The sequence below is a fragment of the Lepisosteus oculatus genome, chromosome 3 (assembly GCF_040954835.1).
Source record: "Lepisosteus oculatus isolate fLepOcu1 chromosome 3, fLepOcu1.hap2, whole genome shotgun sequence".
NCBI classification, from domain to species: Eukaryota; Metazoa; Chordata; class Actinopteri; order Semionotiformes; family Lepisosteidae; genus Lepisosteus; species Lepisosteus oculatus.
The window spans coordinates 57,939,950-57,967,506 of record NC_090698.1 but is presented as its reverse complement, the minus strand read 5'-3'; the positions used below and the strand labels follow the sequence as shown (position 1 = coordinate 57,967,506).

Sequence of the window (27,557 nt, the reverse complement as noted above, 5' to 3'; positions counted from 1 at the left end):
TTCTAACCTGATTAAATTGCTTTTAGGCTGTTTTAGGGCATAATGCTTGCAAGTTGCACAGGAGTAGCAGTTCATTATTTGCGCCATTACACTGCAAGTCTTTATCTGTGCTTATGCTTTTTAAGACTGGTTGTCCTGCCTATGACTTTTCCTCCAAATTTTCCATAGATAATCAGGCAGCAGGGAGCAGTTGAGAAGGGCACTACATTCTTTTTGGCAAATATGAAGCACGCTTGGGAACACGCCAGTGTTGGTCTTCAAAACGTTTGCTGATATGCTCCGTAAAACATTTAAAATGTGTAACATCACACATCGAAAGTGTTCCGTGCTGTGGCATCACTGAGCCTGCTGCAGTAGGCGGTGCTGCCCCCTGTTGCCCCCTGGGAGCTCTGCTCTGTTGGCGTAGCAGAATTAACATCGGTTTGGGAAGCAGTGCTGTCCGGCCCCGAAGCCAGACTTGTACTTGTCACATTTCCAGAGGCATGTTTGACAGCCGGGAAAGGTGAGACGAAGATGAAACACTTCTGCAGCTCTTTTCCTCACGGGCTGATGACCAAGGATTATAAGGAAGTGAGGCAACAAGCTGTTACAGCATTTATTGAATCAGTGTATTGGTATTCCACATCCTGCAGGCTATATTCACTAACCTTTTCATCAGAACAAAGCATCAGTCCTTATCGATCTATAGCTCATTTTGCCCATGGTAGCCTCTTGCTGTTAGTTGTTCACGGATAAGGATGTTCTTTCCCCATTTTCTATCCTTCATGTAATAAAATTTCCATCTTTCAGACTATTAATACATTATGCTTCTTCCATTGGTTTATCGGAAAGCTCTGAATGTGTCTTTACAAAACAAAAAATAAATACATAGATCACAATTAGCCATGTTCTATCTAGACAAATTGGGTTTGTTATCTTTACTTTTGTTATCCTTAGATATATTCTGGGGGTTGTTTGGATTGGATAACTGAACTAGAATGACCAATTGAAAGTAGCATTTTTTTCTGAACTAATCCTCATTTTTTCTCATACATTAGCAATATATATTTCTGAGTAAATTATAAATGTAGATCATTATTCACCTTTGTTTAAAGAAACATAAATCATGCAACAGTAAAGTTGACTTTATGCGCTCCCATACAGTTTCTTATTAAATTAATGGTTAATTTGCTGCCTCACAGCTCTGGGCCCCTGGGTTCAGTTCCTGGAGAACCATCTGAATGGGGTTTGCATGTTCTCTCTGTGTTTGTGTGTATTTCCTCCAGTTTCCTCACATAGTCCAAAGAAAGTTCAGGTGGGTAGCTGCGTCAGCATGCGTAGGCTGCAAAGGAACAAGTAATAGGTTTATTCCATGGAATAAACCTATTACTTGTTCCTTTGTAGTCCAAAGAAATACTGATAGGATAATTGGCTTCTGTAAAAACTGATCCTGGTGTGAGAGTGTGCATTTGTGTCTGTCTGCCCTGCAGTGGACTGGTGTCCTGTCCTGGGTGTATCCTGCCCTGTTCCTGTTGCTTGCTGGGATAGAGTCCGCTTCCCCATGACCCTGAACTGGATGAAGTGGTTTGAAAATGGGTAGATGGATGGATTTTGTGTTTACATCCAGCAGGGGGCACCATTTCTCTTGCTGTCATAGAATATTTTTTCAAATGCTTATCTGAGTCACCTCGGACAGAACCCCTCCAGACTCACCCCTCCCCGGATGCAAGATCCCCTTTTATGGAACTCTGGACTCTGGAAGGGAGGCTCATGGGGTCCAGTCCTGCATTGGGATTGAATAGAGAAGTGAATACCTTACGTTGTAATTTTGTGTCTAAATTAATATTACAAACAGGAATACAGTATATTCTCAATGACTGTCCTGGTAAAATTAAGGAATAAGTTCCTCTAGTGTTTTTTGCATGAAAGAAATGTACTTTTGGTTGTCATGGGTTACTTTTTTATAGATTGTCAGGGGCTCTGGAACTTGCTGGCATTCTGAGTCTCTTTTTGGTGTTAGAATTGTTGCTATGAGGACAAAGGCTTCTGAGTGCTCGGCAGTGGGTTTATGTATGAGAGGCAAGCCTGAGGCTTTCAGCTGCTTTTGTCCAAAGCACTGTCTCCAGAACATAATGTTTTTAGATTGGTTCTCTTAAATGTCTCTGTTTCTTCTCTAACAGCTCAGTCACTCATGTTTTTTAAGAAAGATGCATTAGTTCCCAGGGCAACTCATTCACTGGGAATGGCTCTCTTATTTGGAGGGTTGCGTTCCCTTAAAACGTCATTAACCCTCTTCTCTATAGTTTTCTTAAAGTTTTCACAGACATCACTGTTATTTCTGGTTTAATCTTCCACCTCTGCTTCGACTTTGCATTTGCCAAAGTGGTTACAAGATTTTGGAACATTAGTTTAGACTCAAGGAGTTTTATTAGCAGGACTGATGAATTACAGTGTTGCCAAAGCAGAAACCCTCAACATAACATAAAAGATATTATTAGAAAGCAATTTTGCAGACACCAGTTAAAGCACATTATGTGAAACGCTCACTCTCTGTTCCTCAGGCTGTGACAGATGATCACATTCTGGGCTGACAGCTCTATTGAATTTTCTCCTCCTTTCCCCAGTGGAATTGGAAGCTGTTCTGGTCCTGGTGGGCATGGAAATTCTGGGATTAGATTTGTTATTTAAGGAAAGCTCTTGTCTAATCCCCAAGCATTTCTCATAGTATAGTAGAAAGTGGGTGGGTGACAGGGCCTTCTCTTTAAATCTTTAAATCTAGATTCAAAACCTTACTTTTCAGAAAGGCTTTCACTTAATTGGTGGCTGGTTTACTCCATTTTCTAACTTCTTATGCACCTCTAAACACTTGTCTTATACTTTATGTGCGTTTACTTTAACTCTTATTTTGTAATGTTATTCTTGCGACTGTTTTCCTTTTTGCACCTACAGTAAATTGCTGTGAGATGCAACTTCTAAAGGCACCGAGTAAAATTAAGTTTAGTACTAGTATTAGTACTGTATCTCTGACAGTGAGCCTGTATATCCAGCGTCTGTGCTCCTGTGGATGAGCTAGTGTTCTTTGATTTGTGCTATAATTCGGTTGACTCTGAATTGTGCTGTTTTAGCTGTACTGTCCAGAAGCTGGCTGGTATCAGTGTGGCTCAGGGCAGTGAGCTTCATGACCAGCTGCTTGAGGGGGCTCTTTTCTTGTATGTGGAGAATGTTTCTATAGAACTCTGTGCGCAGGGCTTCTATGGGGTGTTTGTCAGATTTTGTGTAATCCTGTTCTGTGGTTGGACTCTGTACTTCACTGCCATGTACAGTAGGGCACTGGGATGGGTTACACTTTTTTACAAATTTTCAGAGCCAGATTTAAAGTCAATTGTAAATAATTCTTCATTTTAATTTTCTTTGAAGTTGAAAGGTATCCACTGATGCAGAAAAGGGAGTTGTACATAAGAAGAATGAACCTCAGATATTTGACACATTCCTCTCATTAATGTGAAGAAACCTGGAAAACAAAAGAAGGTGCTGTATTTCAAAGCATCACTTGGAAATTTTGCTCAGGAAAACTTATCAGACATATCGAATAGTTGCAAAGGAACAAGTAATAGGTTTATTCCATGTTGAAAAAAAGAAGAAAGAGAACACAACGTTTCGGCCGTGGATTACTTGTTCCTTTGCAGCCTACGCATGCTGACGCAGCTACCCACCTGAACTATATAGAATAGTTGATCAAACAAATGTCAACAACCTACTTAATACATGGACAATTTCTATTTATAGGTTATGGTATACAGTATTAATATGATGCTGTTTTTAAATTTGCACTTTGCAATTTAAAAGTAAAATACTATTAAGTAAAAACAAAAGTAAAAGTGTTGTTTTGAGACTTACAGTACAGTCTATAGTTTAGACTTATACTATCGTACTCTTGCACAAAATCATACTATACTCATTTCAATGTCTGATATTGTTAGAAATTATATGATACCGTATGGTTGTTTTCATTTGAGATATCGTGTTGTGGAGGATCAGTATGTCAAACTCAACTCAAAATATGTGTTGCAGCCAAAGCAGTGAAACACTAATAGTAACAGAATTTTAAATAATATAAAAGAGAATAGACAAGTATAAACTATTTTGTCCATTCTTACATGAGTACTTTGTCTTACATGACAACTATGTGGAATACAGTCATCAATAACTATTGTCAGTGTACTGTATATAGTACTTTAAACAACAAAATTTTGTTGTATTAAAAAATACCCATTGCTTAGGGGCTATATCTGTGTCTAAAGACTTCATGTAAAGAAATACTGATAAAAACTGTGAAGCTATTCACACAAAGCACCTCAGGGACACTTGATATTTATTTGGCATAACAGCTTTAAAAAAAAACTTGCCCTTACAAAATGCCTCTACAGCTATGCACTGTCAGAAAGAATCTTTATATTGAGGAGTCACACACAGACACTGCTGACATCCTTGTTGCTCTGGCTCATTTTGGAGTGGAATATGAGATCACCAGAGTGATGCCGAAGAGAAAGCATTTTAATCTGTCAAAGAAACTCACAGTACCAAGAACTCAGAAGCCATTTCTTCAGAAATTGGCATTTTTTCCAAGCATGCACAGTGCTTAATGTAAAGATGTCAAACCTTTTTAAAGTTATGTCTTGCATATAAAGGCATTTAGTTCATTTTACTTCTATCACGGAGACATTTTACTGTTTTTGTCAAGTTTATTTTTTTCTGTACAGCAGCTGTCAGATTATTTTGCAGGAGAACTGTATTTGATATTAAGGTGATCTATAGTATTGTAATTGCAGTAGACACTGACTTGACCCTGATATTGCCTGATGTAGGCAGACTGGTGTTTTTTTAGTTACTCAGCTTTGCACCGTAATTACCTGTTAGGATTTAATTATTTTAAGATGTGGTTTCCATTTCAATAAACCAGCAGCGAATACAGTTCCCCTGTAAACTACTATAGTTCTCAGGTAAAATAAGGATTTTAAAAAATGAGGAATGGGATCACACCTATTTATGCTGCTAATATTTTGTAAAAGTGTGCACTTTGTATTATTTTAGACTTAATGTTGCTACATGCTTTGTTTTTTTGTGAATAAATTTAATTCTGCCAGAGTTTCTGTGCCTCTTGGCTGAGACATTTGTTTTTAACAAGGGAAAATCATTGTAATTGTGAGGCACTGTGATGAGTTTGATTGATCACAGGTTTCAACAAGCAGTTTAACAAACTCATTAATTATGTTTTATTGTGGGTTTTTGTGCACATTGTTAAATTTTAAGGAGCCAGGCCACATTTATGTCCTGTAGTTTAAATATTTATTCAATTCTTCACACAAGCAGAATTGTACAGGGAGTTTTGTGATTTATTTACAAAGGTATTTGCAAGAAAGTCAAAAAATAATTAACTTTATTTAATAAAGAGGAAGTTTACCTAACTTCCTCTTTGCACCCTTATTTACACTTTTAAAGCTTTTGTTATTCAAAATAAACTTTATTGCACAATATACATTAATCTTACAATAAGCATACACATCAACAAAACATAAAATCTCTACTAAGTTATAAAAAAGGTTCTTAAAAAGGTGATTGTCCTTTTTCAATACTTTTAATGTGCATGTGGATGCTGGGGCTGGATTTGCACAATAATCCCTCCAAGCTTTCTTAATTAGTTCCTGTGCAGGGCCCACAATCAAAACTATTTGGAGATGTCGCGCTTCATCCTCCCTCTGTGGTTTGCAAAGGTCCTCTCCTCCAGCCCCCTCACCCTCCACCCTGTCTGGTGCTGGATTAGGGTGTTCCTTGCCTTCCACAGTCCTTGTTTTGTTAGGGACACCAGCTGCCATAGCAGGTACTATGACCCTTAGCTCAGTCCGGTCAGTGCCAGCCCCAGCTGGATGCACTGGTAGTTGAGTACCATTCTCACCTCCAGGAGTTGCATAACTTTGTTCATTCTGCCCCACAAAAGCTTTGGCAAAGGGGCAGCTACAGAAAACGTGCTTTTGCGTCTCCTCTATGAAAAAAGCGTCCCGGGGGCCATGCGGGTTCCTGGTGATAGAGTGTCTTTAGAGGACCTCACTGGTCGCCAGTCTCTGGTGCACAGCCATCCAGTTGAGTCCTTTAACTTATTGTGGAGTTCCTTTGGCTGTGTCCTTTCCCAGATTTGTCTGGGAATCCACAGTCTCTCTCCGGTGACCTGTTGCCCTCTCACCTCCTTCTACGGGGCCCTGTGGTTGGTGCAGAGCTCTGGCTGTCTCGTGACCTCGTACCTCTGGCGCCACTTGGCATGGGTGTAGGTCTCTGGTTGCTTTTCCGCTTTTGGTTCAGTGTTTGTCCACTGGATCAGGTGCCTCATTGGGATGGAGAACCAGAGCCTGACAAAATTCTGGTGATTTTGGCTGATCGGATCCCACAACGTCCGACGGATGTTGTAGAAAAGGATACAGTTGAGTTTCAGGGGAAAATGCCGTAATATCTCTCCCATCTTTCTTGACATCTTGTTTCTTGTGACGTACTCATGCCTCGCACCCACAGACGAACTTGAAGTCCATTCTTTGCAGCGCTTGTCTGAAACTGCCCGCCAGTGCTTTCAACACCATCACTGTCCCCGTGAGGGTCAGCGATCACGTCTTCCACAGCCCCAGCTTCGCGTTCACCTTGGCATTCATTCCTCACAGTCCAGTTTATGGTCTAGTTGTCCTGGCTCTGGAATGAAGCCCCCAAGATCTTAAGGGTCTCTGTGCAGACCATTCCAGGGTGCAAAGAACTTGAGCTCGCTCTTTCAACAGCTGAGCTTCAAACTCAAATCTCTGGAGTATTGCTCCCCATTGCTCCCCTGTCTGAGCTCAGGAACAGCCCCGTGTCTTCTACATGCCAGGAGATCTTGAGGGCTTCCCCCGTGCCTTCCGGTATTGCCAGACCATCAATGACTGGGTCCTGTCTCAACCCCTCTGCCAGTGGCTCTGTGAAGAGAACATAGAGAAGTAGTGAAAGAGGACACCTTTGTTGTACTCCAAACTCCCGGGGAATGGAATCCCACAGATGTCTGTTTACGTTGACCCTGCTGCAACCTTCAGAGTACAGTATCCAGTGAAACTGAAGTGATCCAGCAAGCTGAACAGATAGCTGTGGTTTACTTGTCTTGAAGTCTTTCAACTGCTCCAGGCTCACTATCATCATGGGCACCTTTGGGTGCTCAGCCCAGACGATGGCGTCCCTGGTGAGCTGGAGGTTCCAGCTGAGGAATCGCTCTTTCAGCTCTCATGTCTGGTCGCTGTTGATGATGTGGGTCAGGGAGGTTCTCAGTGTGCTAGCCAGTAGCTTGGACGGCATCTTGACTTCCATGCGGAGCATTGTTATTGGCCTCCAGTTTATGAGGTCGGTGGCGTCCCCCACCTGACGCCTTCCCTCGTTGTATGTCTGAGCTTTCCCTGGTGAAAGATTTCCTCATGGAGCAGGTCGTGTGCATGGAGATGTAGTCTAGGCGACTGCATACTCCCCTGGAGTTTCTCTTAACTCATTCCCACATCATTTGGGCAACACCACCGGAAGCCGTCCACCAGGGAGAACTGCTGAGCAGCGACTCCAGCTCTGCAGAACTGGGAGTGATCCAGGGACCCCTCTTGTTGCTCTGCCTGGCTGGTGTCCGGTGTTGATGGGACCAGTGGTGTGGCCTCTGTTTTGCCCATTGTCTCGGGGGGAGAAGGGGATCTACCCTCTCCTGTTTCCCTTTTTCCTGCTGCTGGTACCGGCTCTCTGTCTTTGACCACCTATGCAAAGAATGGCTTGCTTATCTTGCACTGTAAAAGCAGATGCCCTTCAGTGCAGCATCCGGTGCACTTCATGGTGGCCATGCAGTCCTTGGCCATGTGACCCTTCGGTGCTACAACTGCAGCTCTTTTCTTTATGGCAATAGGTTCTGCATTTCCTGCAGAAGTCAAGTCATCTTGGGTAATAGTGCTACCCTCTGTCTCCCCCAGTGGAGAACTGCGCCAGTGGGTTGTGGAGCTTCTTAACTGGACGTCTTCACAACCCTCTCTTTGTATTCAGCTATGCAGCTAAGCTGCTTACCAGCTCCAAAACAAAGTCTCTGTCTTTGACTCTTTCAAAACTCACGTGTCCACAAATTGTTTCTCCACGCACTCACGGGGTCAGCTGATTGCTTCCTTCCCTTTCCAATCTGGTGGATTTGCACTGCAGATGATCTGTCCTCTGTCCCTGCATATCAGATCAGACTAACTCCAAAAACCTCTGCTTCCTGGTTTTTAAACTATTGACCAATTTTCTTATACCAACTGGTCAGGTGACTGAGGTCAGCCGGTCATTTGCAGCTTTTGTGGGAATGTGGTGGAGTCAAGAGTCTCCATTTTGTCTGGACCTTCTGTTCTCTTGCATCTAGTTTTTTTTTAACTGAATAGAGCAGAGCCTGTGTTTTTTAGCAACAGGGGTACGGTGGAGGTGTAGACAGTACTTTATACAAGATACATCTACATTATTTTAATCAAGGACTCAACATCACACACTAAAGCACTTACAGCCCAGATGGCACAAAAGAAGAATTCAAACTTTCCAAACCTTCAAAAAGCATTTTTCTTTGTGATTAGTTAGTGGTTTTTATATAACATCTTTTATGTAGCACTTTTCTTGTCAAAGCATCCTGAGGCATAAAAGAGGTCAGATTAGTTTTCAGCAACGTCACAAAATGTTCTGTGAATACACAAGTGTTTTGTTTTATAATATATGCAACATAACAAATTGCACCGAGCAGTGACTGGTAACAGCAAGTTAAATTTAAGTTCAACACTTAGTCTCGTTATCTGCAAATGGGCAGTTCGTTGTGCGGGAAAGTTTCCCTTATTTTGATACCTTTCTCTGAAGTTTGCATGCGTCATGTTTTTCTTTCCACTGCATGATTTATTTAGGGTAAGTAAGAGACACAAAAAGATCTGTTCTAAATAATTAAGCAGGGTTTGGATGACAAAACAGCAAAAACTGCTCCCTCCTTCAAGGTATACTGCATGTTCAGAATCCAGTAAACAGCAACTGTCCTACATATTCCTACAGCCAGTGATAGAAACCATTGATATCAAATGCTGATATTTGTTTGTTTCATAAGGTCAAGTTTTAACTTGAAGTACTGCACCTTTGTTTTTTTTAAATAGTTTTATTAGAATCATTTCTCTTTTGCTTTTTGTGATATTGGAATAGATTTGTAAACATCTGCATTTTCTTCATTTAAAGAAAGTCAGCATCGTTTGTATCATCATCTTGTCCTTATCCTTGATTGAGAATCATCTCATATCGCCGACCACCTAATCTGCGTAACGTTCTTGTTCACAGCTCCCTTGATCACCCTCAGCCACCATCCACACCAGGCACTTTCTCCTACAACAGAGTTCGCTGTGTCACCTGCAAGTACATATCTAACACCACACTCATTCAAGGCCCCTCAGGACAATTCTGGATCACTCAGATGACATCTTGTACCTCCAGCTACTTTTCTTCTAAATTCTCTCTATTCGTTGTAGGTTTCATTTCACACCTCTCTTCACCTATTCTGACTTCACACCTCCTGATTGTCCTCTCTTTCTGTCCCCTGCTCCCGCACCTTGGTCCTCCTGTCTCCCAGCTTTTGTTCTCCTGCTACATTAGCTTTGCTTACTGCCCTGTCTTTTTCACACCTGAAATGTTGTGCATTTTTTTTAACCAGGAATTATTGTTGACTTTGAATCTATAAAAAAACCACAAGTGCTGTATATGGCGGATATTTACTGAATTTCAGAATCTTTGTTAAGAGTTTGCATTCTTTATGCTCTTTGGCTGAAGTGACTTCTTTTTCAGGACTGGGGAAATTTCCTTCTTCTTCACTCTTTAGAGCCACTGATGTCTGTGTTTACCCACAATATTCATCATGGAAACAAAAGGGCAGATTAACTTGATTGAATGTAAAAACGTTATAAAGAACTAAAACGTAAGCAGTGTTGCATTTAAAAAAAAACATTAGTAAAAAAAATAGACTGTTTCTTTGAGCTTGAGACATTTGAAGTTAAAAAAATTGCTTTACAAATTTCATAGACTTGTGAAAAACAATCGTTGAGTCTTCCAGGCTAAGTGGCAAGTGAATGCGTGTCTTTTAGTACAGTACATATTAAACACAGTTAGCTGCAGTTTAACAGCCACACAGCAGTTTAGAATACACAACCTCCTTCTCTGAGCCAGAGTGCGCATTTGCCTGAAATCAAGCAGGAGTGAAGAGGTTAACCCAACCACACTGCTCCGATGGCTGTAACAGAAATCCTTCTGCCATCCAATTTCATTATGGATTCTGAGCACACTGTGACACAGGAGATCTGCGTATTCACACCAGGGCACTCAGTTGCAGCCAAGGTTTGTGAAGACTAGACCTCTTGTGTGAACGGGTTGAGAGTCACTATGGAAAACTTCTGGATGTACCAAGTAGATTATCAGGAAACTGTGGAGGTTTGGTTTACAATTTTTATTTTGGGCTGCTGCATGTTAGGATTGGATGTTTATCGATTATGAGCCAGTGTATGTCGTATCCAGTTTACTTTTATCATCATATAAGAACTGATTTTCAGAGCATTCCTTGCTTTGTGAATAGTTTTTGTTGAGATCTTCTGCATCAATAAAATCATTTTTGATTAGCCAAGCTGTTTTCTGCATGGCTGAAGCTAAATTGTGATTTAGTCTTGTTCTAGTTAAAAACTGTCATAGTTGAAGCCTTGAAGATCATAAGAATGCCCAAATTTAAATTGGAATTGCATTAGACTTTTATTTTGAACCCTCTTTAAACTCATTTTTATCATTTCCAATATTGACACTCTAGTAATTTGAATGAACAGTAAGATATATAGAGCATAAAATATTGTGTGCAAGGTTTGCTTTGGATTTTTCAGAAAGACCTACAAATTATTCAATAATGTAATTATGGTGTCTTTTATGGATATAAATACAGTAAAGTGTTTCACAAAGCATTTATCCATTATGTGGAAAATATCTTGGGATAGCTAGGAACAAAAAACAGAAACCATTAAATGAGGAAATCGCAAATGGAAATTTGTGGGCGTTTTAAGATTCCTCTTGCAGATTTTCGAAAGAACGACTAGTGTTTTGAGCTCATTGTGGTGCCTCTTGCCCGCTCCAAACCTCGGTTGCGTGTGTCGCCTAGTAATATGTCCCCCATTGTGTCCTCTGCGAAGGAAATAATCGGCCCTCCTTCCCATTCCAGTGATGCTGTCCTCTTGCTGTTTCCTCTCCCCAGTCTCCTGGATCGAGTTCCACTTCCCCACAAGGCGCAGAGTCCTCCAGCCAACAGCACCTCCACGATGGCAGCGACAACTCTGACTCCCCGGCCAGCAAAGAGGTGAGCTCGCTCGGCAGGGCTCCGGCAACGATGACACGGACAGGGACAGAGTTCTCACACATTCTCCAAATACTACTAACAGTCTGTTAAAAATATGAGCACAGATCGTAACCTGGAATCCCTGTCTTACGCATTTGTCAGACATTCACGATATGCTACTGTCTTTTACAAGTCTGAGCACAAATCATATTTAACCTGGAATCCCTGTCTTAAGCACATACACGGGTGTGATTTTGAAGTGGAGCAAATGTCCTACTAAAATCTCAAAAAAATGCAAGAAAAAGTGTAAGAAGTTTCCTTGCCTGGGTGACCGTCGCGGTTCTGCGCGGGCTCATGCCCTCGCTGCTCCGCCCTGCCGATTCGTCCCTCACTACCTGGGCGCAAACCCGGGTCCCGGCCTCACACAACAGAGAACCAGGCGGCTGAGCTAAAGGAGACCTCCCCCAGCCGGGAAGGCTGAGTTCCCTGTTATGCACAGGGAGGGCAGTGACGTCACCGCGCTGCAACCAGCTCCGCTACACATACTGTAGCTTCGTAACATTGCTTGTGTTCTTTGTGAACAGTCATTTTCTTGAAGTGTTGTTGAGATTTGGAATTCCAGAATGGTTCAATCCTCAAAGACCCTTCGCTCGTTCAGAGTTTGGATGGAGCCTCTTTGGTCCAGGTGTCACAGGTTCAAGTCTAGGCCTTGTGACCAGCTGACAGTACCTGGGATTTTCCAAGGGATGATGCACAATGATTTGTATCTTCCCCATGGATTGCTCTGAGATTTCTCCGCTTACCAATAAACATTTTTAAAGGCACAAGTAAAAGGTTTATTCCACACTGAAAAGAGAAGAAAGGAAACACAACGTTTTGGCTGTGGAGCCTTCTTCGGGTGTGAGCATGGAATAAACCTTCACTTGTTCCTTTGCAGCCTACGCATGCTGACACAGCTACCTACTTGAACATTTTTAAAATCTTTATTTTAGTAGACATTTTCCAAAAGGTCTTCTGACCGTTGAGGGGGGATTCTGACTTAGAGGCACTTAGTCATAATCCCACAGACGGTAGCTTCGCACCATTGTCTCCTCACCCAAGCACAGACACCAAATGTCTGAACCTGCATGCGGTTCCTCTTGTACCGAGCAGGATTACTAGTGCAGCAACACATCAGTAGTAGGGTAAAACTAACCTGTCTCGCAACGGTCTGAACCCAGCTTCTTGGACATCCTGCAACTTGCAGTGATGGCAGGGGGAGGCATATCTTTCCCCCTGTTCAGGAACTGGGGATTTTGCAGCACATCAAATGGCAGGTGGCTCTGACAGCTTCTTATGTTGGAGGAGGGTGTCTGAAGACTCTCATTGTCCCTGTGCGGCACATGGTTTTAGTCTCAAAACCTTAAATTTATACACAAATGTCAATTCTAAATAAAAAAATACACAATTGGCCCACTAAGTTTCTTTTTTTAACAAAATGTCATCTTTATGACTTGTGGGGTACTGTCCCATTGAATTTATAGGTCACACTCCATGAATTTAGGGTATACTGTAGCTTGACACGTGAAAAAGAGAAGTACAACTGCCTTTTTATGTTACCTGCACTCAGTTATACTCAGTGTTCCATATTCTTAATTTTATTATGAAGTGAACTGTTAAGGTGAATAAATCATGATTGGAAATTTTTAGAAATGCATATTTAACAGGTGATATTGTCTATTTCGAAATCTGTACATTTGAATCATAGTAAACAAAATAGGGTAGTGATGCTAAACCACATTTTAACATTGAGTATTACTGAAGTATAGTAGTATGGTCTCTATAATAGTACGGTTACTATTTGTGCTGTTGTGTTTTCTAAAATGTCATGCGTAAATACTGTTGATCTGCCGTTGAGCCCTGGGGTCAGGCTCATGATTCAGATTTGTGCCCATCTCATCAGTGGGCCATGAAAGCAAGTGACAGGATTGTGCTGATCTGTCTTTGAGGGCTTTGCCTTTTGAATTTCACAGATGTAGGTGTTCACAGACATGTTTGGGCTGTGCTTGAAACACTGTTTTGTTTCAATTGCAGTCAAGGAAAAGCTTGGCTTCCTTCCCAACTTATGTTGAAGGTAAGAGTTTCCGTTTTCTAATGTAAGGAAATAAACCTTCTAAATAAATATAAATTATATGGGAGAGACTGCACAAAAGATTCGATAATAGTGAGTATTTGTAGTGCTGAACTATTTTGTAATGCCATTGTAATGTCATTGTTGTAGGCCAGCCTTAGTAAGGACTGTAGTCACAAATGACCTGCTGGTAGAGGCCACAAAGTAATAGCTGTAAATAGACTCACTTGAGATGGATTAGTTAATTAACAGGATAACTGATGGAGGGTCAGCAAACACTTTCTCATATGGGTTACAGTAGATTAGTGGGTCGTGTTGTCATAGAGGACGTCTACAACTGGTGCATAACAGAGAAGAGCTTTGCTGAAGACTCATTGCCCTGCAGCTTCACAGTCCAGTGTGAGGTTCATGAGCCACCTTGTTAGAGGGAGCCCTGTGGCTGTCATGTACAGCAGTCAGACCACAACAGATCTCAGTGCAAGCCGACATATTCCACCTGTCACATCAAGTGTGTTTTATTCATGTGCGTTTTTGTTCTGCTATGGAGGTGACAGCAGCAGTCCTCGTCTCTAGGTCTTCCTGAGAGCACAAGGCAGGCACTCCAGAGCACTTCTTTCTGCAGTACAACCCCACTGAAGTCTTGACATGACAAGGCAGAAGGAACACATGTATTTAATACTGTCTCATAATGTGTACAGTAAATTTCAATCTTATCAAAATATCAAAATCAAAGATACTTGTTCTTGTCTCTATTACTGATAATGTTCTCCTTCTATGATTTGACATCTTACCGTGTCTTAAGCATATTTTGGAAGTAGTTCATATTAAATAGCAGAATACTATTCTTTTACAGTATATTGAAAATCAACATTTAATTTTTTGTTCTTGTGAGTCATTTTTGTCTCTCTGTTTGAAGCCGAGGCCAAAAAGAACATTGTAATGTGGATCGACGCTAAACCTGAATGAAACTGGAAACTCTGTCTTGGGTTTATTCTTAATCTTTAAAACTTCTAGGGGTGTTTCAGTGCTTTCCCAACAGCTAACCAGTGTAAACATTTCTAAAATGAGGAGGGGACTGCAGCTGGTTTCAATATTCTTATATGACATAGCAATTAATACAATTACAACTCATACACAAGCGAAATATTTGTGTCAGGGTGTTCATCTTCTGTAGTTGAATTGGACGCTGTCTCTCCATTGCCAGGCTGCTCTTGTGAGATGATGTCTTCTGTTTTGCAGTTCCTGGGCCCTGCGACCCTGAAGACCTTATTGATGGCATCATATTTGCAGCCAATTACCTTGGGTCCACACAGCTGCTCTCAGACAAAACCCCCTCCAAGAACGTGCGCATGATGCAAGCCCAGGAGGCCGTCAGCAGAATTAAGGTGATGAATCCAACACAGGTGACACTAATCTCCCCTGTTTACTGACGCTGCCAGCTTCCATTTTATTTGTCTTAAATACCCTGTAGGACTGAATGTGGGACCTGTAGACAAACAGCAGGGATCAGACACCTGGTGCAAATGCATAGTCTAGCTGCACCTGTGTCTAAATGTGATTTTGGCAAATCAAATCACTCTCGAGCTTCCTTTTTTTAATTTTGGAAGTGTGAGAAGGCACTTTTTTGGCCAGATTCTTTATATGGCAGGTGAAGTTCTTCCTGTTCCTGCTGGGATTCGATCCCAGTAGCTTGCAGGCTCCAAACACTCACAGTACCACTCCCTATAGGCAGTGGGTAACTGCACCCTGCCCAGAATACTGGGTGTTACACTGTCTAGACTCAAGAAAGGATGAAGTTACCTCTGTAACTAGCTCAGTACACGGAGTTCTGATAGATTTGCAGGCGCAATATGGCTTCTTACAGTAACTTCCAAATTCTAAGTCTGATATAGAACACATAGAAAATACATCATAGAATAACTTGGTAAACATGGAACAACTTGCACTGTCTAAGGGTTTTTTAAAAAACACATATTTTTAGACATTGAAATAGTGTTCATTCATTAGAGTTAGTTTTTAATAAACACTTTCAGTTTTTGTACAGAGAGGCGTTAAAACAATGTTTGTTTCAGTATTTGTATTGCATTTTGACAGTATTCTGAAATATAGTATGGTTTATTTCCTCATGACCTCTAACAACCTAAACCTTGACAGGTGTTCTTTACATTTATCAACAGTCATAGAGATTTTAATTTTAGCTTTTCATACAATGGAATGTTTTATTCTGATTATGCACACTGTGAGTGCACAATATTAATATCACCAGATAGCTTAATACTGTATCTTACTTTTACAGATATGGCCTTTATTCTGTCTTTAACTGCACAAGATTAATTAACTAATGTAATAAACAGTTTTTGTGTTAGAAATTTTGATTAGTTCATGTCATATTTATTGTTCATGTGAATATAGACATTTTCTTTCTTCTGTTTTTTTAACAAACATTTATTAATAATACAATACGCACAGTAAGCAACACACAACATTAGCATACAATATGTAAGTTACAATATTTACAAACAAGGTATGCATCTTGACTAAACAGAGAACCCCAGACTATTGCCAAGTATTCAAATCCTATTTTTATTTTCCCAGTAGAGCACCATCTTTATTAGAATTGACTTTCCTCAATATTAACTGTTGGGACCATCCCCAAGAGACAGTGCCAGGTCCTGGTTAACCTGTCCCTCAGTCTCTAAGGGCCATGTCTCATCCAGGGCAGGGTGTTCCGACAGCACTTGTCAACATCTGGGTTTTCTAGCACTGGGATTTTGAGGCCATCACAGCAGCACTCCACACACTACCGCTCAGACAGTAGACACAGCTCTGCGGAGCACATGAAGTAGATTTCCTCATTGATGTAGGAGTAGGAGGAGCTGGCTAGGAACTGGAAGATGTAGATGTGGAGGCGGGGGTGGTCCTTGGGCAGAGGCAGCCCGGGGTGGATGTGCAGGGTGGAAGTGTGGCCGTAGCCCAGAGCATCACCCAGCCAGTCTGACCAGAGCGGGGAGTAGTGGTGCACCAGGCTGGGGTCTGGAGCGTTCGGCAGTTGCACCTCCAGGTAGACTGGGTTCCCCACCAGGAGCCTGGAGAGGCCGGTGGTGCTGAAGGTAGAACCTGGAGTAGCTCTCATCTGTAGAAATCCGGAGCTGCGCCCCAGACGTTCTCTGTGACAGCACAGCAGAGGGCAGGTAGGGGCTCTTCACCAGGTAGCCTGTACTGGCCAGATTCCCCTCACATGGTGACACTCCACCAGCGGTCTGGAAGTGCTGTCTCTGATTATGACTCCATAGCTCTGGATGTTGCGTCTAGCCAGGGATTTCACTTCAGTCAGGTAGATGGTGGTCTCTCCCACCACAAACGCATAGGTCTCACAGACAGTTATGGGGAACTGGGAAGAGATTTTATTTCTCTGCATAACTGCTTCATAAACATAACAATGTGCATCGGAAAGTGCTGGTTACTGGATTATATCCAGTTACAAGCACTTGGAACAGATTAGAGACTAACCCTAACCCTAACCCTAACCCTAACCCTAACCCTAACCCCTAACCCCTAACCCCTAACCCTAACCCTAACCCTAACCCTAACCCTAAACCCTAACCCTAACCCTAACCCTAAACCCTAACCCTAACCCTAACCCTAACCCTAACCCTAAACCCTAAACCCTAAACCCTAACCCTAACCCTAACCCTAACCCTAACCCTAACCCTAACCCTACCCTAACCCTAACCCTAGTCTCTAGATTTTTTTGCCTACGCGCAGACCATTTGGAACCAACTGTGCCCGTAGAGCGAGGGTTGAGTGTACATTAAAATAACCTGCGGAAAAACAGTCAGTAGCCTTGCCTTTTAGCCCCTCACTTGTTTTCAGTGAGCTGGAGATTCCTGCAGTTGCACCACTGCATGGCTGCTGCTGTGGGGCTTGACCTAATGTCACACGAAGGCCTCTTCCCCACCTGGAACTGCAGAGATATGGCTGATGTTTTCGCACACTAAAACACTCTCGTCACTTGATCTACCATTCAACGGCAGCCTTGTGTGTCAAGCCTCTCTTGTTTCTTACCTGCCATTGAATGTTTTCAGGCTTGGCTGATGGGCAACCATAATCTTGTGCGTTTGTTTTGAAACTGGCGATACAGTCTGATGACCAGCATTTATCCAGGAAACCTCACAAGCCAATTACCATGATGACTGCTTGGAATGCACCCAATTCTGAAACCAAACACAAGCTTCCCTGTTCTTGAACTGACTAAAGATGTCACTTTTTCTGTTGCTGTTCCTACTGCTTCTTAGCGATCACATTATGTCCCCTGTCAGACTAATTTCCAATTGCAGGGTGGGGAGCTGAGTTTGGGTCATCGAGCATGGTTTTAGCCCAAAAAAATAATGGATGAATGAAAACATATCATTAAACAATTTCTGTGCTGTATAACTGATTCTTCTCTTTTTGGGAAAATAGTATTCCACACTTGGGTGAATATCTTGTTTGCCTTCAACTGAAAACAAACAAGAGATTTGGGCTTTTTTTCCTAATAATCAATTTCCTGTTCAGTGAAATTTCCAGTGTGAAAGCTGAACAGGAGTCAGTTTTAAAAATATCTAGAGGGGTAAATGTTGTGTGACGTTTTTGCAAGATCAGATTGTTTCCCCTTTGTTAATCTTGCTGGGCCCATCTTAATTCTGCCGATGCATTTTGCCCACATCATGCTTTCAAATGTCTTCAATATTTGGCTCTGCATTTTTTATTGCATATAAAAAATGCTGAATGCAAACATCAAGAATTATTTTTACAAGCACAGGCTGCATTCCAGACGTGTCTGTACCCAGTCATTGTTAGTTTAAATTGACATTCATGTTCTTTTTTTTTGTCAGACGGTGGAAGAAACAAGACAAAAAATATCAAAGATCCACAAACCTGTTGAAAACATATCCGCTCTGCTGTGATGCTGAGTTGTCTTCGGCTTTGTGTTTTGTTCTTGTGATTCCTTTGGATTTTTCTTATCTTCTGTCAGTCGACAGAATAACATGCTGTACATCAATATGCCAGGTGTTTAGTTTTGAAATAAATATTAATGCATTAATGCATTAAAGAAAAGGAATAAATACACATAATAAGCCCAAATTTGAAAGAAAAAGCGATAGTACATAAAATTCTTCTCTTTATACAATTAGTTCTCATTTTACATGGCAGATAACGTTCCTGAAAAACATTGCGTAAATCAACAATTTATAAATTAACTGAGTATGTGCCCTTTTAAATGCCGTTTATTTTCAAATCTTGTAAGTAACATTACATATGCTTTCCTTCATTAGATTTGTAGCTGACTATTATAGTTTTTTATTTATTGAATTTTAAGGCAGTTTGTTTTGGAGTTTTATAATGACTTCTGAATAGAAGTTTATTTCTGAATAGATTTTTTCATCCAGTAGTTTACCTTGCCTGAGTGTTTTCTTGAAGTTATTCTAGATTTCATACAATATACAGTAAATATAAGGCACAGTCTAAGACAAGAAAGACATTTTAATATACATCAGGCATCAAGTAAATGTGAGATGAACGGAGGTTGGAAGCAGACAAACACAGAGAAAGCCAAGCTGCCTGTGTGTCACTTAAGTGACAATGGCTAACCAGCTCATAGCACTCAGCTTATATTGTCTCAAGCGCTCTGCCAGGCTGTCTGTCCCTGGCATCTCCAAATTAAGAATTATAGTGTCCTATATTAGGAAGTGGTATATTGTATATTCTTGTGAAGCATTAGACAAAAAGATGTACTAATTTAGAACATATAAATTAAGGAGTACCTGTATACTTATGTTTGACTTTGACCTGGGGCTTTTCTGAGAAGCAGGGTATTACAGCAAACCACTGTCCATTGTATACAGTATTTAGATTATGTTTTGCATACTGGGGAAAGTATATGAAATAAAATATTTTTTTTAATAAAAATAATAAAGCAGTAAGGCTATAAGTTAGAAGAGGCCATCTGGCCATCTGGCCCATCGAACCCGTTAACATTCCTTATATTTTGGTAGAAAAGATTCATCTAATCATTTTATCTTTGTTTTGGAACCTAGTTTTATTCTATTAAATTTGAAATTAGAAACATTAGCAATTAGAAACAAACGTAGAAACATTTACCTAAAATGTAATCAATAATTTAATACTACATGTTGAAATATGCATCGAGGCAGCAAATTTTATCGAGACGTGTAAAGTCTCAGATTATTATTTTTTCTTGTGCATCTACTTCATTATTTGCTGTGTATTTAACTCTGAAAAGCAATGAACTTTCAAAAACTAGCAAAATTTGAGCAAAATGTATGCTTATACCATGATTAAAATGTAACGTTTTTTTAAAAAACAAGAGCGCCATCTGGTGGACAATGGCCTACTTTAATTGTAGTTGTGCAGTAGAAAAAAAGCACCACATCAATAGAAATTCAGCATCTTATTTTTTACAAAATACCATTATTTCCTAAAAGGCATTTTAAAAACAGTTTTTTTACCTTTATCAACGATATAGTTTTACCTTTTGACAAGAGAATTTGAAGGGTTCAAAAAAGGGTCACGTTTAGCATCCGTTTTAAATCTGCCGTTTGTTTCACAATGCAAAGCTACTAAATATTCTATTTGTACAGTAGGTGATGCTGTCTTTAAATGGGCAGACATGACCAGAGTAAAAAGCTTGCACCTAAAATATTAGCTGCAATATTTTCCTAATTGCCTGATTTGACAAAGGTGGCTGAAATCAAGTGGCCCTGCAGTGTGGAGCTGTGGTCAGGGTTCTGGACTCACAACTGAGAGGTCATGGGCTCAAAACCCAATTGGGACACATGGTGTACTCTTGAGAATTGTGCGTCACCTGAATTTTCAGAAAACACAGCTAGCTGTGTAAATGGCAAAATGTAAGTCAGTTTCGATTCAAGCGGCAGTCCAATAAATTAATAGTAATAGCCCTGTTTGGAGAGCTGTGTCACAGCAATGCCAAAGAGAAGCAGGGACTTTTCCCACTCCCAGAACCTGTATGTGAGACCCTTATGCAGTAAGAGGCACTTACAAATATGTGATTCTTTGTTTGTAATCCATTTTTTATATTCAGAGTCCCAGCCAGGAGGCGCAAAAACCAGACTTTGTCAAGTCCTGAGTCTCCAGGCAGATCTGACGTGTTGCTCCCCCTGTCTGACAGTCTGTGTGGCTCTGCTCTAACCATTCTCCTGTCTCTGTTTATTCCATGCTAAGCAGATGGCCCAGAAATTAGCCAAAAGCAGGAAGAAGGTGCAGTAAATCTGTCATTGGCTTGATGTTTTCTGCCTGTTGCTTTGCATTTTTGCCTTTTGATTTCTCTCTTTTTTTTAATTTAATTACATTTTCTGAATCCAGCAAAAAAAGAAATTTAAGTTCATGGTCACAACTTCGTTTGTGAAAGCATCTCTGTGTTTATTTCTTTATCTGGCATTTTTCATTTCATGGGAAATATGCAGCTCTTTGGACTTTTCCAGGCATTGACCAACAAGAAGAAAATCTGTGTTCAGTGGAGTTGTTTAAACAGTAATTGATATGTGGCGTAAATTGCTGGATGCAGAAAAGTATTATGCAGGTGTGATACATTTTTATGTAGTTTTGTGACTTTTTTACTGATTTCTGTGGTGTTTTCTGATATGTTTGTACCCAGTTCTGTTTACTTATTCATAATGTTATTCATAATGACATTTTAATTGTAGTGCAGCTTCTCTTTAGGTGTCATAGACTGTGTCCATGGCTGAGAATAAAATAGCCTTTACTGTTACATATCCCTGCATAACACTTAAAATACTTTGCTAGCAAGGATTGTTCCAAAGATGATTGTGTCTACTTAATAAGCTGTTTACCAGAGTTCCATTGAAGGCAGAATACAGTGGCACTTTGCTTGTCCATGTAGGTTTTCGTGACATACAGTTTATGGAGTGAGTTTTTTCTCTGTTTGTTTCTTTTATTAATCCAAACTGCAATATATAAGACTTCAAGTTCAGTGCTTCAAAAGAGGACATGCTAGAAATGCATCTGTTCAAATACAGAAGTGCTTCCAGCCTTCAATTTTTCTCTGGTGTGGTTGTAACTGACTTCTGACTTTTTGATGTGAGCAGGTTTTAATAATAACAATAATAATGATAATAATAATAATAACAACAATAATAATAACAACAGTGATGACAGTTTTATCGATGATAGCAGTCATGATTAGAGTTCCAGTTCTGTCTTTGCAGGCACCAGAAGGCGAGTCCCAACCCATGACTGAAGTGGACCTCTTCATTTCCACTCAGAGAATCAAAGTGCTGAACGCAGACTCACAGGTAGAGTTCAGTCAGCCTGTCTCTCTTACTTATGCTCCCTGTTTTCCCTGTAATGATACTGAAAGGCTGGAGCTGGTGTCTCGTTGTTCTGTCACGATGTTTATGATGTTCATGCCATGTCTGTAAATAGTATAAAAGGCATTCTGAGATAGGTAATTTGTAAGTATACAACTAACCAATTTAGTCATGAAGAAGGACAGTTTTATATCAGTTCACTTTGTCTGGTTGAGAATCGCCAAACTGCGTGTAAGGATTTTGAAGCAATCAAGTTACATGCTGGGGTTATGACTTTATAATCAGCTTAGAGAGTCTCTCCATGCGGTGGTTACTTAATTGATCATTTAGAATGCTTTTTTAAAATGAATCCTGGTGTCTTGTTAAAAATAAATCCCGTTCACATTATTACCAGTGAAAAGACCTTGAAAGTATTTACAGTTTCTTTGATCTATTTGTAAGAACCTCAATTTCTCATTTCTATGAGCAGACGTTAAATCCCCTACAGCTTCATATGCACTGTCAGTTCAATGTGTAACTAAATGTCTAGTATTGCCTCAAGGTCACAATATTGATTTTTCATGTTAAGATCTGTTTATTGAAAAGAGAACAGGCATCACATATTCCTTTATGAACAATTCATATTGCTTTTCTAAGGTGTTGTTACTTTGCAAGTGGTTCAAAGTCATTCTGATTTTTGTCACCTTTTGATGATGTGGTGAACTGTGTGGGGTTTCAAATAGATTCGATTTTAATTAGCCTGTCATACACTTTGATGTTAGTGTTGATACTGTAAAGATCCAGCATATACAAGTTTCCGAATAATGTAAGAAAGGGGACTTTTTTTCTCCCCATATTATAAAAGAATTTCCCTTCCTGGTGAATAGCTTTTGGATAATAATGTCACTAAGTATAATTTGTATTGGACCTTTCTTATATATTTGAAACCATGTTACATTTTTAAATGAGGGTATAGAAATTGTTACAAATTAGTGAAAACAATCAATAAGCTGCTCTATGGATATATAGTTTTAATAAATGTGTATTTGTTCCAGAGTTGGGCACTGAATCTATTTCCTTGTTTTAAATGTCATCATTTATAATGAAATAGCTCTAACAGCAGCAGATATTATAGAAGCATGTTTAATTTAAACTATATTGTATTATACCTCTATGCACAACTTAGCTGATATTGAAAGTGTAACAATTTGAGAATACTGGAGGGCTTCACAGCAAGGCAATATTAGTGTTGCTTCAGAAATAAATTACCATTGTCTTAATTGGAACTTGAAGGTACCATGATAAATTGGATTATACAGGAGGTTTTAAATGCATGAAAAGAGGGAGAGAAGTATGATGGGAAGGTTTTTCTGCTGGCCATGTCAATCCATATAACAACGTTGCTGAAGTATTTTTCTTACTGTGCCTTTTAAAGAAAAAATCTTACGATTTTTCAGGACATTTTTATCAGTTCCAGAAGAATCAAAATCACCTTTGTTAACCAAGTACATTTCATGTTAAAAGGATTTTACCCTGGAAAGAAACTTTTCAAATACCGGGTAGTTCTGTCTTTAATAGACTGGTAGCAATTTTCTGAGGTAAATTTCTGAAACAGGTGGTAACCTGGTAGGGAGAGATCAGTCAATCAATCTTTTCTGTCCATTTATAAACCCAGATAGTGAGGACAAATAGTATGCTGTTTGTCTACTATGAAAAGGACAAAGGACTACCAGCTAGACATTATTAAGAGTCTGTTTCTTTACCTGAATTGTTTGCCCAGTACATCCATATTATATTATAAATAAGCATAACCTTAGATTATGGCGGCATGGTCATACTTGGACTTGTTTGTGCTGAAATATCCAAAACTATTTTAATTATTATGTATGTGTGTCTTCAGCAGTATTCCGACATTGTTCTTGCGGGGTAGCTTGCCTCTAAGATGCCCCTGTATTTGGTTCTTTGGCAAAGCCTTTACTGAGCTGGAGTTGCCAGTCGTTCTTGTAGCCCCCGCCCTGCAGATCTCCTGACCTTCCTCCATGCACGCCTGCGTCCTCTCTACTTCCACAGGAGACGATGATGGACCACCCGCTGCGGACCATCTCGTACATCGCGGACATCGGGAACATTGTGGTGCTCATGGCGCGGCGGAGGATGCCTCGCTCCAACTCCCAGGAGAACGTGGAGGCCTCCCACCCGGCGCAGGACGAGAAGAGGCAGTACAAGATGATCTGCCACGTCTTTGAGTCCGAGGACGTAAGAATGGCTCTCCACGGCGACGGCGGCGCTCCATACGGCGGGCTGACAAGCGCTAGCGGTCGCGGTTAGGAATAGGGGCTGCCATTGAGTCGTTATTTAACATCGTTTTGTTGTGTGGGTTGGTAGGAGGTCAGAGTACTAAAACGACAAGACAATTCATAGCTGGACTCAAAAGTTTTCTTTCACTTATTCTGAAAAGGGCGATTCTGAAAACACGCTGGTTTTATAGCCGCGTCCATTGGAGGTTTCATGCGTGTCTTTACAAACGGCTGTTTTTATGAAGCGTCGCTTTTCATTTTTAACTGCCGTTACAAATACATCCCATGGCAATTTCACATCACTTTCCCAGCAGATGTTATAGCTTTACGCCAAATGACAGCCATTACTGGAATTCAGCTGAATGATATGCTTTTGAACACAGCCTCACCACTGAGCCATGCTCACAGGGTCAGGAAGATTATTGTATGTGTGGTTGATCAGTAGGAGGAGAATTGAGGCATGGTGGATTATCCCTGTGAGATCCCTGCAATTACCAATGAGTGTGCGGTGTGTAGATAAATTTAGGACACTTAACACAGCTGGGCTTCTTCACAGAGTGGTCCATGATTGGTACCGAGTACTACGAAGCAGTTGAATTGAAATGAATTTACAGCTTGTTTTACAGTTTAAATGTATGACTCAATTTCAAGCCATTTAAAGCCATGTTCTTCATCAGGATTAATCAAATGGGCTAATCCTTGTCATTGCTGTAATAGAGCAAGAAAGCTTATAAGAATTTTAATGCATGACTATTTGAACAGTTTCAGGTCACATGAGCTGGAAGGTCTTAGAAAAAATGTATTGTTCATGAAGAATAGCTACATGATGTAAAAGTACTTTGCTTCTCATTCCTGTCTTGTAGGTTTTCTAAGAATAAAACACAGAGGTTCAAAATGACCATCTCTGCTGTGGGTTTATACCAATGAAAAACCTTTTGTGTGATAAATCTATACGTCCAATCTAATCCATTTGGTCATTAGTAGCTAAATGATCAAACGGCTTCAACAAAATGGCTGGGTGGTTTGTTCTAGTCTCCTGCAGCCCTTGTGTTAAGACATTTCTCCTGTTCTCAGAAATAAATGCTCTTCCACGTAGTTTCCACTCCTGACCTCTGGTTTGTATTTCACTGTTAACTGATATATAAGAAGTTCACTAGATTCAATGCCTTTGAGGATTCTGAGTATTTGGATCTGGTCCCTCTCTGTCTTCTCTGTTTGAGGTTAAAAAGGTTCAGCTCTTTCAGCCTGCCAGTATAGGACACTTCTTTAAGCCCCAGAATGTATCTGGTTTCTCTTCTTCACCAGATTGGTTCCAGAGCAAGAACATACTTTTTTACCATGGTGACCAATGTTTTTCTAAGTGGGATCTAAAAAAGTCCTTAAAAACACGTTAGGTTCAGTAAAATGTATATCATGCGATAAATGGGAAAATTATACTTTTGTGATTGAGGATGAAAAAAAGCAGTTTAAGAGCTTCGTACTTTATAGAATGTTCATTTTAGCAGCAACTTGTACTGATGAGCGGGGTTCTAAGAATGAATAAATAATAAAACGTTCTGTCACATACAAAGAAGACAATGCATCTTAAGACATTTTAAAAAGACCCAAACCCCAGCTGCTATTTGTTTCAGAATGCTTTACTAAAACAGTCAGACTGTTTTTTCATTCACAAGTACAGATCCATACATTTGGAGGGATTTTGTATATCCAAGCCTAATACCATCCAAAACACCCAGGCAATTAAAGCTCAATAGTCACTGCAGTGGTACTTCAGCCAGAGGCTTGTCAACAGTGTGAACGACCTTAATTAATCAGATGTCCGTGTGAAACCAGCTGGATTTTTGTTTCTCTCCTCCACAGGCCCAGCTCATCGCACAGTCCATTGGACAGGCATTCAGCGTGGCCTACCAGGAGTTTCTTCGAGCCAATGGGATTAACCCCGAGGACCTGAGCCAAAAGGAGTACAGCGACCTTCTCAACACGCAGGATATGTACAACGATGACCTCATCCACTTCTCCAAATCGGAAAACTGCAAAGACGTACGTTGACCGTTCAGCGGGAGGTCAATTAACAGCCGTCTTTCACCCTTGTTCACACTCCATGAGTGCAAGAAAATCTGGCTCAGAAGTGCTGGCCTGTGAGTTCGTCGATCAGGATTAGGTTCATTGGCTGGAAGTTCAAGGATTCTCTGTTGTTTCTTTTCTGAGCCAGCGCTTATAACTCATAAATCTTTGACTCTTGGCTCTTCCTGTTAGGGAAAGACCTTCACCAGAAATGCAAAACAATTCTTGTCTGTAGTTTTACTGAAGAAAATAGTTTTATCTGGATGTGTCTAGTAGTCTGTTATTTGCTAGCAACAGAAAAGCAAAATAGAATTGTCTACTCCTGAATGTAATGGGATGTTTAATTTAATGGAAAGGGAATTTAAATAGTGCTTTCCAAAGGATTCCAAAACACTTAATCCACCTTCCTTAAGCCATTATGTACCAACATCGTTCCTAGACAAATGTTAAGGCTGAGAAGCAAGAAATCATTTACACCACTTGAAATAAGAGGGAAAAACTGGACAAGATTCCATGGTAGAATTAACCAGGACACCAGACTTAACAACCCTGCTCCCAGATATGAAACAGGAGCATTTGTCTGAAATGTGTCATTCAGCGAGAACAGTGCCTCCTACTGGTCTTCCGTATTGACCAGGCAGTATTGACAGAAGGTCATGCTTCTGAGATCTGATGAGATCAGGCTACAAGATCGAGTAGAACTTTAAGTTAAAGGGGGGAAAAGGTTAACAAAAATGTTCTGGAGGCCATAAAACCCACTTTTCTTTTTTTGGGGTGGGATAATATTTATTTTTTGATCCAGGCTTGGGATCCCCTCCTAAACAGCCCCCATAATGTTCCTGAAAAGTCAATAGTTCATTTAGAGTCTCTTATCAGATTTCACTCCAATGACATTGCAAGACCAATGAGGTTTTATTTGAAATATAAAATATAAAAACGTATTTTTAACTTTAATGCTTTTTTTTCCAGAGTTGCATAACAACATTATAGATAAGCTGAAATTAAAAGCGTTGCATCAGCTTTTTATGATCGTGTAAAATTTCACAATTTTTTATATTTTGTTTGCAATATTGTTTTTCTTTACATCTTTACATTGCTTTCATTCTCAGTCCCACACCTGTCCTGATCTTAGCATTGGCTAAAAATGAGGTTTGATTTAGCATACTGTACCACTCTCTCAGTATCACTGAATGCAAAGGAATGTTTCCTGTGGTCAGAGGAATCATTTACTCATTTGGGTTTTCTTTGATCATTTAGAAGAGCTTCTATGCCAGGCATTATGCATGCATAAAAGGTTTTTGGCTTTGCGTTTCACAAACCTACGGTGTCGTTAGAAACTGAAAGGATCTGTCTGATTGAGTTTGCTTTAGAGGCTGGGCCACGTCTTGCTT

General features: G+C 40.3%; 1 protein-coding gene across 7 annotated transcripts in view; it reads left to right on the top strand.

The window, feature by feature from the left end:
• The window catches only part of apba1a (amyloid beta (A4) precursor protein-binding, family A, member 1a), a 99,798-nt gene that overhangs the window by 64,396 nt on the left and 7,845 nt on the right, over nt 1-27,557 (top strand). For 6 of the 7 annotated variants that reach the window (XM_015367102.2, XM_015367065.2, XM_069187301.1 and 3 more), the window contains 7 exons: nt 11,288-11,389; nt 13,442-13,481; nt 14,718-14,863; nt 20,724-20,756; nt 21,725-21,811; nt 23,876-24,061; nt 25,963-26,142. In XM_015367102.2, the coding sequence (XP_015222588.1) occupies nt 11,288-11,389; nt 13,442-13,481; nt 14,718-14,863; nt 20,724-20,756; nt 21,725-21,811; nt 23,876-24,061; nt 25,963-26,142 (774 nt within the window). The remainder of the gene's footprint in view (nt 1-11,287; nt 11,390-13,441; nt 13,482-14,717; nt 14,864-20,723; nt 20,757-21,724; nt 21,812-23,875; nt 24,062-25,962; nt 26,143-27,557) is intronic. The other variant, XM_015367110.2, reaches the window with a different exon arrangement.